Raw genomic sequence first — 14,240 nt, forward strand, 5'->3', positions numbered from 1 at the left:
ATATACAGCTGAAACTCGAAAGATTAGAATATTGTGCAAAGTTCAGTAATATTACATCCCACTGACAGGTGGATCAGTGGCAGGGGTTAGATGTCTATATTTTAGGAGATTTATCATGGGAAAGATAGAGATGTATTAAAGGGAACCTGTCATGTTAAAGGGTTTCTACCACCAGAAATACTGTTATGTAGCTGACTGACAGCGATGCGCTAATGTCAGCACTACATAACAGTATGTTTTTTACCTTTCTCCCTGCAGCCGTTTTGGTAAAAAAAAAAAACTTTTATAATATGCTAATGAGCCTCTAGGTGCTATGTGGTCGTAAAATCAGCACCTAGAGGCTCCGTTCACTCACCCTTTATCCCACCCACGTCCCCTGTTCTGCCCGCCCCGCTCCTCTTGATTGATGGCACGGTCCGCCGGATCGCTGCTGAAATCCCGCACCTGCGCCGTTCACTTCTGTATTCGGTGCAAGCACAGTGAGTGAAGGCTGCTCTCCTGATGCCGGCTTCCTTACTGTGATGTAGTCGGCGCAGGCGCAGTGAGGAATCCGGCACCAGGAGCGCATCATTATAACAATTTTGTTTTTAAATTGACAGAAAATTTGGCAATTTTCAAAATTTTTCATTTCTCTACCTTTAAGACAGATAGCAATACCTCATCAGATAGTTATCATATTTTGTATATGTCATTTTATTTTTAAAGAACGAAAGAAGGCTTTCAAGAAAATTTCCCAAGTCAGTTATAAAGTGATTTTGAGGGGCTTACGTAATATAAATCACCCATAAATGACCCCATTTTAGAAACTAAACCCCTCAAATTATTCAAAACTGATGTTACAAACTTTGTCAACCCTTGAGGTGTTCCACAAGAGTTAAAGGAAAATAGAGGTGAAATTTCATTATTTTGTTGCAGATTGTTTATGTTAACCAATCTTTTCTTGCAACAAAACAAGGATTAACAGAAACATAACCCTCAATAAACATTACTCTGATTCTGCAGTTTACAGAAACACCCCATATGTGGTCGTAAACTGCTCTAAAGACACATAGACGTGGTCAGAAGGGAAGGAGCGCAATATGGTTTTTGGAGGGCTAATTTTGCTAGAATGGTTTTTGGGCACCATGTTGTATTTTAAGAGACTCTGAGGTACCCCTACAGTGGAAACCCCTAAAAAGTGACCACATTTTGGAAACTACACTCCTCATGGAATTTAGTAAGGGGTGTACTGAGCACTTTGACCCCATAAGCGTTTTACAGAATTCAGAAACACTTGGCTGTGAAAAAAAAATACTAAAAATGCTGCTTTAGCCTCAATTTTTTCATTTTCACAAGGGATAACAAGAGAAACGACATCCTATAATTTGTTAGCCATTTTTTCCTAAATACGGCAACATCCCATATGTGGTTGAAAACTGCTGTAAGGGCACACTGCATATGCCATATGGCAGCACAGATTTTACGGGCACCATATTGGCATAGCACTGGGCACCAGTACAGCTATTCTCTGACAACCATACATTTGAGGACTAACTTTTTGCAGCATGAGTTGCCATCATCATTGGTCCTATTTTGGAGCACATACAACTTTTGGATCACTTTTTAGGAAGCAGACTAAATAAATACAGCAATTCTGTCACTGTTTTTTGGGTTTTGTTGTTGCGGCGTAAGCTATCCGGGTAAAATGACACGTTATCTGCTGGTCAGTAAAATTACAGAGATACCAAGTTTATATATTTGTTTTTACATTTTACAACTTTTTCACAAAGCATCACCATTTTCTGAAACCCATAATTTTTCTATTTTTTGAGAGATTGTCTTATGTGGTACATATGACTTTTTGATCACTCAATATTACTTTTTTTGTAAGGCGAGGTGATGAAAAATGACTGTTCTGGCTTAAAGGAAACCTGTCACCATGATTTTGCGCATAGAGCTGGGGACATGGGCTGCTAGATGGCCACTAGCACATCTGCAGTACCCAGGTCCCATAGCTCTCTGCGCTTTATTGTGTTAAAAAAACGTTTTGATTGATATGCAAATTACCTGATATGAGTCCTGTAGCCGGAGATGAGTCAAGCGGAAAGGAGCCCAGCACCGCCCCGTGTCCTCCGAATCTCCTCCTTGCTGGCTGACATCACAGAGCTGGAGCGCCGAAATCTCGCGATGCGCGAGCTAGCGCATGCGTAGTTTGTTCCCTGTGATGATGCCAGTACAGGGAATGAACATGATGCCGACACTGCGCATGTGCTAGCTCGCACATCGCGAGATTTCGGTGCTCCAGCTCTGTGACGTCAGTCAGCAAGGGGGAGATTCGGAGGACGCGGGGCGGTGCTGGGCTCCTTTCCGCTTGACTCATCTCCGGCTACAGGACTCATATCAGGTAATTTGCATATCAATCAAAACGTTTTTTTAACACAATAAAGCGCAGAGAGCTATGGGACCTGGGTACTGCAGATGTGCTAGTGGCCATCTAGCAGCCCATGTCCCCAGCTCTATGCGCAAAATCATGGTGACAGGTTTCCTTTAATTTTTATATATTTATTTTTGCAACGTTCACCTGAGGGGGTACATCATGTGATATTTTATACCTAATATGTTGGGGTTTTTTTTGTTAAATTTTACACCGTAAAAGCATTATTGAAAAGAAAAAAATTGTTTTTGTGTTGCCATTTTCTGGGAGCCACCCTTCATTTATTTCTATGGGGCCACTAGAAATAGCCATGCACTGGCTCGGCTATTTCCGTCGGGCCCATAGACGTTAATGGGAGCAGTGGATGGTCATGCGTGGTACGCTCTCATTCACTTCTATGGGAAGAGCTCTTGGTGGGGCTGAACCGGAGTCCTTCAGCCACCACTTTGCGGGGCTCCGTTCTCGATATAGGTGCGGGTCCCAGCAGTGATATGCCCCCATTGTCTGAGATGAGAGACAACCCCTTTAATGTTAGGTGTTTTGTTGCCATGGATTTCAGGCCAGAATACCACAGCAAAAAATTCTGTGCGAACATATGCTTATAGTTTCACATTTATGAGCTCATTCCTTCTTGGGTTTGGTAGAAATCCCTGTTGTTGTACCTCTAATCAATTACACACTGATGGTATATCAGTTACAGTTGCAGTTGCAAGAAAAAGTTTGTGAACCCTTTGGAATGATATGGATTTCTGCACAAATTGGTCATAAAATGTTATCTGATCTTCATCTAAGGCTACTTTCACACTTGCGTTCGGAGCGGATCCGTCTGGTGTCTGCACAGACGGATCCGCTCCTATAATGGAGACGATGGGATCGGTTCAGAACGGATCCGTCTTCATTATATTTCAGAGAAAATTCTAAGTGTGAAAGTTAGTCAGGCGGATCCGTCCAGACTTTACATTGAAAGTCAATGGGGGACAGATCCGTTTGAAATTGAGCCATATTGTGTCAACTTCAAACGGATCCGTCCCCATTGACTTACATTGTAAGTCTGGACGGATCTGTTTGCCTCCGCACGGCCAGGCGGCCACCAGAATGCTGCAAGCAGCGTTCGGGTATCCGCCTGCTGAGCGGAGCGGAGGCCAAACGGTGCCAAACTGATGCATTCTGAGCGGATCCGCATCCACTCAGAATGCATTGGGGCAGTACGGATGCGTTCGGGGACGCTTGTGAGAGCCTTCAAACGGAACTTACAAGCGGAGCCCCGAACGCTAGTGTGAAAGTAGCCTTAGTCACAACAATAGACAATCACAGTCTGCTTAAACTAATAACACACAAAGAATTAAATGTTACCATGTTTTTATTGAACACACCATGTATACATTCACAGTGCAGGTGGAAAAAGTATGTGAACCCCTAGACTAAGGACTAATGACATCTCCAAGAGCTAATTGGAGTGAGGTGTCAGCCAACTGGAGTCCAATCAATGAGATGAGATTGGAGGTGTTGGTTACAGCTGCCCTGCCCTATAAAAAAAAAAACACCAGTTCTGGGTTTGCTTTTCACAAGAAGCATTGCCTGATGTGAATGATGCCTCGCACAAAAGAGCTCACAGAAGACCTACGATTAAGAATTGTTGAATTGTATAAAGCTAGAAAGGGTTATAAAAGTATCTCCAAAAGCCCTGCTGTTCATCAGTCCACGGTAAGACAAATTGTCTATAAATGGAGAAAGTTCAGCACTGCTGCTACTCTCCCTAAGAGTAACTGTCCTGAAAGATGACTGCAAGAGCACAGCGCAGACTGCTCAATGAGGTGAAGAAGAATCCTAGAGTGTCAGCTAAAGACTTACAAAAGTCTCTGGCATATGCTAACATCCCTGTAAGCGAATCTATGATACGTAAAACACTAAACAAGAATGGATTTCATGGGAGGATACCACAGAGGAAGCCACTGCTGTCCAAAAAAAACATTGCTGCACGTTTACAGTTTGCACAAGAGCGCCTGGATGTTCCAGAGCAGTACTGGCAAAATATTCTGTGGACAGATAAAACCAAAGTTGAGTTGTTTGGAAGAAACACACAACACCATGTGTGGAGAAAAAGAGGCACAGCACACCAACATCAAAACCTCATCCCAACTGTGAAGTATGGTGGTGGCGGCATCACGGTTTAGAGCTGCTTTGCTGCGTCAGGGCCTGGACGGATTGCTATCATTGAAGGAAAAATGAATTCTTAAGTTTATCAAGACATTTTGCAGGAGAACTTAAGGCCATCCTTCCACCAACAGAAGATGGGTGTTGCAATAGGACAACGACCCAAAGCATAGAAGTAAATCAACAACAGAATGGCTTAAACAGAAGAAAATACGCCTTCTGGAGTGGCCCAGTCAGAATCCTGAGCTCAACCCGATTGAGATGCTGTGGCATGACCTCAAGAAAGCGATTCACACCAGACATCCCAAGAATATAGCTGAACTGAAACAGTTCTGTAAAGAGGAATGGTCAAGAACGACTCCTGACCATTGTGCAACTACAGGAAACGTTTGGTTGAAGTTATTGCTGCCAAAGGAGGTTCAACCAGTTATTAAATCCAGGGGTTCACATACTTTTTCTACCTGCACTGGAAATGTTTACATGGTGTAATCAATAAAAACATGGTAACATTTAAAAAAAAATTCTGTGTTATTAGTTTAAGCAGACTGTGATTGTCTATTGTTGTGACTTAGAAGAAGATCAGATAACATTTTATGACCAATTTGTGCAGAAATCCATATCATTCTAAAGGGTTCACATACTTTTTCTTGCAACTGTATATATTACATACAATATGGTATAGCAGTGGAAATAAAATCTTATTAAAGGGCACTTGTCAGCAGATTTATAGCTATGAAACAGGCTGACCTGCATTGCTGAGAAAAAGGATATTTAAATACAGAATATGCAATCAAGCCTCTAGGAGCAACGGGGGCATTGCCATTACATGACGGGGTATTGGTTATTAGCCGCTCGCCCCTCACGATCAGTCAGCTACTAACCCTTGACTCACTTACCACAAGCCCTAACCTTCTAAACCGGCCCCGTCAGAACCCCAATAAGACACAGACACCAAGTTGGATTATATCGGCCACAGCAGCCGTTTATTGAAAACATATACATAAATAATTAACCTTTTATTTCCCACAAAAACATCCCCATAAGATATAACCAACTTAATTCCATGAGTAACACGGGGGAGGTCCTGGAAGCCCCAAACCTCGGAATTTTTCCCAGTCCTTTTTGAGCCGACTTGCCCCCAGCCGTTAAGCACCAGCTCGGAGGCACCACTGACGGCTCGCCCAAATTCCGCCACAACCGACCACCAGCCATAGGAGTCCAGCCCCAACCGTGGAGCCCTCCCATCCTCGTCACCTGAATCTCTCCAACTTCAAGGACCTCCCACCGCCACAGCCGCCGTGACAAAATAATTAACATTGAAGATCACCAATCATTACACGATCACCCCACTCCGACCCCCCCCCCCCCATCCCCCGCCATCCGCCCAGGATCTGGAACATGAACAACCAGGGGTGGGTGGGTGGGAGCTCCGATTTTTGCCCAAAATGGCCTCCTTCACCCCGGGCCCTCACCTATTTAACCCCTCATACCCCCGCCCCCATAACTTAAACCAACCAATCCCTCCCCAGGGGCTCCCTCAAACCAGCCCCCCGTCATGGTCGCCTCCCCCTAAGGCTGCGCCCCCAGTCCGGCTCTGTCTTGACGGGGTATTGGTTATTAGCCGCTCGCCCCTCACGATCAGTCACCTACTAACCCTTGACTCACTTACCACAAGCCCTAACCTTCTAAACCGGCCCCGTCAGAACCCCAATAAGACACAGACACCAAGTTGGATTATATCGGCCACAGCAGCCGTTTATTGAAAACATATACATAAATAATTAACCTTTTATTTCCCACAAAAACATCCCCATAAGATATAACCAACTTAATTCCATGAGTAACACGGGGGAGGTCCTGGAAGCCCCAAACCTCGGAATTTTTCCCAGTCCTTTTTGAGCCGACTTGCCCCCAGCCGTTAAGCACCAGCTCGGAGGCACCACTGACGGCTCGCCCAAATTCCGCCACAACCGACCACCAGCCATAGGAGTCCAGCCCCAACCGTGGAGCCCTCCCATCCTCGTCACCTGAATCTCTCCAACTTCAAGGACCTCCCACCGCCATGAACGCACATGCTTGACACCTTAAGCCTGTGCGTCCCTCCACATCCGCAAAGCTGTCTCAATGCCCTCCTGTATCGCCAGACACCACATGTCAATCCCCACTGCATTCAAGTGAACGCCGTCAGCCCGCCAAAAAGCTCCAACCCCTTTTTCCAGTTCGGTATGCCGTACTACCACCGCCCCATTCCTTGCCATAAACCGCCCTATGGCCCGGTTGGCTTTGATCCTAGCCTTATTTATCCCCTCCACCGAACGCGCCCCCCTCCACACTTTGCGGGGAACAATGTCCGACCAAACGGAAATAATACCTGGAAACAGCGCCCACAACCGGAGTAGGTCGAATTTAACGTCCTTCACCAATTCCCGCAACGGCCGTGCCCCCAAATCGTTGCCCCCCACGTGCAACACCAACACATCCGGCACTCTATCCAACCTAACAAACCTGTGGACCTCAGGTAACACGCCCCCCCACACCATACCCCGACGCCCCAGCCATCTTACCACCGCCACCGACCGGTCAATCCCCAACTGTTGTCCATCCGGCCGAACCGCTGCCCGGATGGCTCCCCAGAAAACATAGGAGTGACCCATTATCCAGATTAGCGCTGGGTCCGAACCTGCAACGAAATAACAATAACAAAAGCATACCGTGCGGGATGAGACAGAATACAATGCAATATCACAACCGATCTAGACGAATATACGATCTAAAGCGAATCGATTCCCACCTTCCTATCCGCATGATCACATCCTGCCCCAAACCGCGTCTGGCCGCCTCCGTCGCTGCACCAATTCTGAAAGAATGGCTAGAGTAGCCCCCCAGCGCTAAGCCCAACTGCCCTAGACACCGCTGAAAGACCGCCGTAAACTGGAAACGGGAAAGGAAAGACCCGTCCGCATGCACCAAGAGAGGGGAATTCGTCCCCACCACCGCAACCCCATACTCCCTTAAGCAACATACCGGACACATCGCGCAACCCGGGACCGCAAACAAAACAACCTTCCGACCTCTCCCCTCCACATCAGTTTTAGACCGCCTAATACGAAACTCCACCCGGTCCTGAAAAAGGTCTACATCGTCCCTATACAACCCCCCCTGTCTCTTGACCGACGGAGAAACCAACTCGCCCAAACGCAAGGCCCCAAAAAATGCCAGCGAAAAAGCCAACCGAAACAAACGCAACTCCCACGGCGAGGCACAAACGTCGACTAGTTGCTCCCCCAATCTCAACAGCAAAGCAAAAGACACCGGCCTACGGTCATCCTGCCCTGACTGAGAACGCCGCCAACCCTTCAAAGCCCTCACCACCAGAAAAGACTTAGTGACATCCGGCAGATGCCGAAGACGAAAACCGAACGCCAATCCTGAAATACAACTATTAATCCTGGAGACAGACCACCCCTCCTCCCTACAATGCCCAATGAACAATAGCAAGGGAATCTCAAAGTCATCCGACACAACAGCCAACCTGGTCTTCCAATCCTCCCAACATTGCCATGCCCTATCATAGGTTTCCCACGTACCGGGTGCAAGTGAAGCCCGTATGAGACCAGCTACGGTGTCTCCAGAAGTTCCCATAGGCCACTCGGGCAGTCCAGCCCGTGCTCCTCTGCCCCCGGGGCCAGCTGGCGGAAACGTTCCCACTGTGAACGAGAGAGAGCGTCAGCAATACCGTTATCAACCCCTGGTACATGCACTGCCACTACCCACGCATTAAGTGACAAGCACTCCAGCAGCAGCCTCTGCAACAGACGCACCACCAACGGCGAAGAAGCTGACAACCCGTTAATCGCTTGCACCACCCCCAAGTTGTCACAATGGAAACGAACCTTCTTGTTCCTAAACTCCTCCCCCCACAACAGTACTGCCACCACAATAGGGAACAACTCCAGCAATGCTAAATTCTTGACCCAGCCTCTCTCCACCCAGGTATCAGGCCAACCCCCCGCACACCACTGCCCCCCACAATAGACCCCGAAACCGCCTCCCCCCGCCACGTCAGAGAAAAGGTCAAAATCAAAAGAGTCTACCGCCTCACCCATAAACAGACCTCTGCCATTATAACACTCCAAAAAAGATGCCCAAACTCGCAAATCCGCCCTAAGCTCCTTCCCCAATCTAACAAAATGGTGCGGCGCCGCCACCCCCGCCGTTGCCGCCGCCAACCGTCTACTAAACACCCTGCCCATGGGGATAATCCTACAGGCGAAATTTAGCTTCCCCAGGAGTGACTGTAAGCTCCGCAATTGGATTTTCCGCAGTCGCCCTGCCCTGGCGACCTCCATTCTCAAGTCTTCAACCTTGTCCAAGGGCAGCCTACATTCCATCCTCACTGAGTCAATCACTATGCCAAGGAAGCTCAATTCCGTGGTCGGCCCCACCGTTTTTGCTGCCGCCAAGGGGACCCCAAAGGAATCAAACAACGCCTCCATCGTGTGCAACAGCAAAGAGCACACCCTGGATCCCGGGGGGCCAATACATAAGAAATCATCCAGATAGTGAATGAGTGATTCACATCCGGAGGAATCCACTACCGCCCATTCCAGAAAAGAACTAAACGTTTCAAAATACGCGCAGGACAACGAACACCCCATAGGCAAGCAACGATCAACAAAAAACTTACCCTCCCAAAAACATCCCAACAAATGCAGGCTCTCAGGGTGCACCGGCAACAACCTAAAAGCTGACTCAATATCAGTTTTTGCCATCAACGCACCCCTCCCAAACTTCCTAACCCACTTCACTGCCGCATCAAACGAGGTATAGACTACCGAGCACAGCGTCGGGTCAATACCATCGTTGACCGACGATCCCTTAGGAAAGGATAGATGTTGAATCAGGCGAAACGCATTCGCCTCTTTCTTTGGAACCACCCCCAGAGGCGACACCCGCAAGTTCTGCAAAGGTGGTTCCAAAAACGGGCCAGCCATCCTTCCCAGTCTAACTTCCTTCTCTAATTTCGCCGTCACCACCTCAGGGTGCTCCCTTGCCGACTGCAAATTCCTCTTAAGCAACACCGGCCCTGATGGAACAAACGGAATCTTAAACCCCCCCGAAAACCCGTCCCGCAACAACTGCGCAGCCCCCCTATCCGGATACCTAACGAGAAACCGGTCCATCTCTTCCAGCCGCACTGGCGTCACCCCCTTTTCCAGAACTCTCGCCCCCCTTCTGTCGTGCCCCTCTAAAGCACCGCGTGGCTCCGTGAGACCCGCCACAGGTGGAACATTCGTGCTTAAATTTGCACTTGGCTCCAAATTTACACCCCCCTTCATTGAATAAAAAACACAACCCCTTCGCGGATGCTGCCGCGAATCCGGATTGTCCCCCCGCCCCTGAATCACTCCGAAAGGGCTGACCCGACCGAACCGGCGCTGTCACCTTGAGCCACAAGGCGATATCCTTGTGGTCCCACTTGATGCTAGGGCGTACCGCCTTCCGCTGCCTAAACTGTTCGTCGTAACGCAGCCAGGCCATGCCCCCATACACCCGGTAAGCCTCGCCAATAGCATCCAGGTAACAAAAAAGCGCGGAGCAGCACTCCGGCGCCTTCTCCCCTATCACACTGGCCAATATCGCGAACGCCTGCAACCAGTTAGGGAACGTCCGCGGTATCAGTCGGTGCCTACGCTTCTCCTCGTCCTCCCGCTTACCCTCATCCTTCCGCGCCCTATCCAAATTGAACCTGTCCAAAGGGAGTAAGGAAAATATATCCACATACTCCCCTTTCCAAATGCGCTCCCTAACCTCCAGCTTTAAATGTGCCCCCAATGGGCCCTCAAAACAAACATAAACCTCTCCCTTAGCCCTATCATCTAACCGCATACCATCCTCCTGCTCGGACCCACCTACCTGCGTCTGAACGGACGCCGAAGTCCCACATGAAACCACCGTGGGTGCACTCGAAGCTGGCGGCCCCCCAACGACCGCCCCCACACCCCACGCCGGCAACGGCCCTGACGCTCCCGCCCCGCCGCCGCCACCCCCCAGGCCCCCCAACGGTAACACGGGATTCCCTGCCGCCCCCAAATTCGCTAACAACCCCACCAAACCCCCCACGAGCTGGCCCAGTCCCTTACTCAAATCCGACTGAGACCCCCCAGCCCCCCCAGACACTAACTGACATAAAGGTCCCCAAGGTGCCTCACCTGGCTGCCTGGGTGCTGTGACCCCATCAGCCGCAGATCCTGACTCCCGCCGCTCGGTCCTCTGAGACGGTCCTGGCACCGCGATCTCCCACGGATGTCCCCTGGCCGGGCTGGGGCCAGGGACGTGATCTTCCGGATCCCCTCTGGAGACGACTGGCGCGGCGACGACTTCCTCCTCGACTTGCCTGGCCGACGAGGGCCTGCTGCCAAGGTCCGCAGCAGCCCCGTGCCCTCTGGAACACTGCTCTGGCTGAGGGGCCTCATCCACATCTGGAACCTGGAGGGAGCCCGCCGTTCCCGGTCCCGACCACGAGGTGGCGCTGCTGCGCTGCTGCTGAGGCCTGCGCAAGGGCTCCGCCTACTGGCCGGATTCCTCCCACGTCTGGGCGCCCGGGAAGGAGCTGCACCCGGCGCCTGCAGGCGTGGAGGGTCCTGAGAAGCAGGGCTCCGTCTGCGGCGCTGAGCCCGAGGGGAGGCCATGTCTGGGCTGAAGCGCGCCGGCGGCCGGGCCCGCCGCGGCCGGGATGCCCGTGGCTGAGGCGAAGCGGGAGCCTCAGCCGCCCCTCCGAGCAGCTGCTGGACCTGCTCCTGGAGCCAGCCGGGTCCCCGAGCAGCTGCTGCCGACCTAAGCTCCGCCAGAATTGCCTCCACGTCCATGTTACAGTAAGTTTTCTCCGTCCAGAGTGCAGTGCATACAGCTCAGATTTTTGCCCAAAATGGCCTCCTTCACCCCGGGCCCTCACCTATTTAACCCCTCATACCCCCGCCCCCATAACTTAAACCAACCAATCCCTCCCCAGGGGCTCCCTCAAACCAGCCCCCCGTCATGGTCGCCTCCCCCTAAGGCTGCGCCCCCAGTCCGGCTCTGTCTGGCTCTGCTGTCTTTGCAACTGTCACACCCTCTCCAACTTGATCGACAAGGCCAGGCAATGAAAATATCATGCCAAGCGCACATCATAAGTACAAATCTGCTGACAGATGCCCTTTAAACTGCCTTCTGTATTATCTGCCAAACTCAAGAGGGCACTCTGGTATTATATGTAAATGGAATAATTCCCATTCAGTTTCTCAGAGCGCCTGGATGTTCCAGAGCAGTACTGGCAAAATATTCTGTGGACAGATAAAACCAAAGTTGAGTTGTTTGGAAGAAACACACAACACCATGTGTGGAGAAAAAGAGGCACAGCACACCAACATCAAAACCTCATCCCAACTGTGAAGTATGGTGGTGGCGGCATCACGGTTTAGAGCTGCTTTGCTGCGTCAGGGCCTGGACGGATTGCTATCATTGAAGGAAAAATGAATTCTTAAGTTTATCAAGACATTTTGCAGGAGAACTTAAGGCCATCCTTCCACCAACAGAAGATGGGTGTTGCAATAGGACAACGACCCAAAGCATAGAAGTAAATCAACAACAGAATGGCTTAAACAGAAGAAAATACGCCTTCTGGAGTGGCCCAGTCAGAATCCTGAGCTCAACCCGATTGAGATGCTGTGGCATGACCTCAAGAAAGCGATTCACACCAGACATCCCAAGAATATAGCTGAACTGAAACAGTTCTGTAAAGAGGAATGGTCAAGAACGACTCCTGACCATTGTGCAACTACAGGAAACGTTTGGTTGAAGTTATTGCTGCCAAAGGAGGTTCAACCAGTTATTAAATCCAAGGGTTCACATACTTTTTCCACCTGCACTGGAAATGTTTACATGGTGTAATCAATAAAAACATGGTAACATTTAAAAAAAAATTCTGTGTTATTAGTTTAAGCAGACTGTGATTGTCTATTGTTGTGACTTAGAAGAAGATCAGATAACATTTTATGACCAATTTGTGCAGAAATCCATATCATTCTAAAGGGTTCACATACTTTTTCTTGCAACTGTATATATTACATACAATATGGTATAGCAGTGGAAATAAAATCTTATTAAAGGGCACTTGTCAGCAGATTTATAGCTATGAAACAGGCTGACCTGCATTGCTGAGAAAAAGGATATTTAAATACAGAATATGCAATCAAGCCTCTAGGAGCAACGGGGGCATTGCCATTACAGGCTCTGCTGTCTTTGCAACTGTCACACCCTCTCCAACTTGATCGACAAGGCCAGGCAATGAAAATATCATGCCAAGCGCACATCATAAGTACAAATCTGCTGACAGATGCCCTTTAAACTGCCTTCTGTATTATCTGCCAAACTCAAGAGGGCACTCTGGTATTATATGTAAATGGAATAATTCCCATTCAGTTTCTCAATGTATATTGCCATTGACCATAACATTTCAAATTTATTATTCCAGACACCGCTTTGAACATAGTGTCAAAGGTAGTCCAGCAGCCTGCAGGTCCAAAAGAAGACTGTGCACTGGAGATCATTAAAGGTGGAGCCCTGAGACAACGAGAGGTCTACTTCCAGTATCATGCCACCAAGATTCCAATGCTGCTTAGAGACTGGGCACCAAATTTCTTAGAATACCTTGTTCTTAAGAATTATAATTTCGAGGCAGTGGAGAAGAAGCAGTGATGATGTGATTTTAAACCAAGGAAAGACAACATTAGGATACATCAGGGGAAACTCTAAAATACACAAGTGGTAACCACAAAGATCATCAAAACAGACTTTATCTTCCTTTCCTTCCTATAATCACAATTTTTATACAATGTCCCACTTTACTGGACAACACAGAAGAATATAAATGATCAAATAGAGAAACCATGGCTGGAATTAAGCGTTTACTAATAATTTGCTGCTCTAATTTCTTCTGCTTACCTAGATGCCTAACTGTACTTGAGACATATGGAAAACAATGCAGGAAGCAATCTTTAACGCGGGGCAAAAGGGGCAGCTGCTGGGGGGCCCAAGGCAACTGCCTCTTGAGCTCCGCTGGCAATTGGAGGACCTTTCATGGGTCCATACTTTATTAACTAAGTAGCAGGACATGTAAGGCATACGTGGTGGATGTCCCTGGACTTACTATTATTTCTGGGCGCCGCTCCGTTGTGCTGCTGTGGCCCCTGTTACATTCTTCCGCGCTGTATGCTAAGTGACAGCATCGGAACACCAGGGAGGAGACATCAGCTTTTGCTGTAGCGCTGTCCGATCGCAGCGCAGAACGTCACAATCGCAGCGCAGAACGTCACAGGGAGACGTTCACAGGGAGAAGGTGAGTTTTTTTTCTCCCTGGCTGTGACGTTCTGCGCTGCGATTAGACAGCGCTACAGCTAAAGGTGATGTCTCCTCCATGGTGTTCCGATGCTGTCACTTAGCATACAGCGCGGAAGAATGTAACAGGGGCCACAGCAGCACAACGGAGCGGCGCCCAGAAATAATAGTAAGTGCAGGGACATCCCCCATGTATGCCCTACATGTCCTGCTACTTAGTTAATAAAGTATGGACCCATGAATGTGGCAGCGGCACTTGTGTTCTCCCTCTTGCCCAGGGTCCAATCAATATTAAAGA

At 48.9% G+C, this 14,240-nt stretch overlaps 1 protein-coding gene across 1 annotated transcript in view; it reads left to right on the top strand.

Moving 5' to 3' along the window:
- The window catches only part of HSD11B1 (hydroxysteroid 11-beta dehydrogenase 1), a 44,766-nt gene extending 31,059 nt beyond the window's left edge, over positions 1-13,707 (top strand). Inside the window, exon 6 of the mRNA XM_044287045.1 lies at positions 13,080-13,707. Coding sequence (XP_044142980.1) covers positions 13,080-13,303 — 224 coding nt within the window. The 3' untranslated portion in view covers positions 13,304-13,707. The remainder of the gene's footprint in view (positions 1-13,079) is intronic.
- The last annotated feature ends 533 nt before the right edge of the window (positions 13,708-14,240 follow it).

Source organism: Bufo gargarizans, chromosome 3, assembly GCF_014858855.1.
Source record: "Bufo gargarizans isolate SCDJY-AF-19 chromosome 3, ASM1485885v1, whole genome shotgun sequence".
Lineage (NCBI taxonomy): Eukaryota > Metazoa > Chordata > Amphibia > Anura > Bufonidae > Bufo > Bufo gargarizans.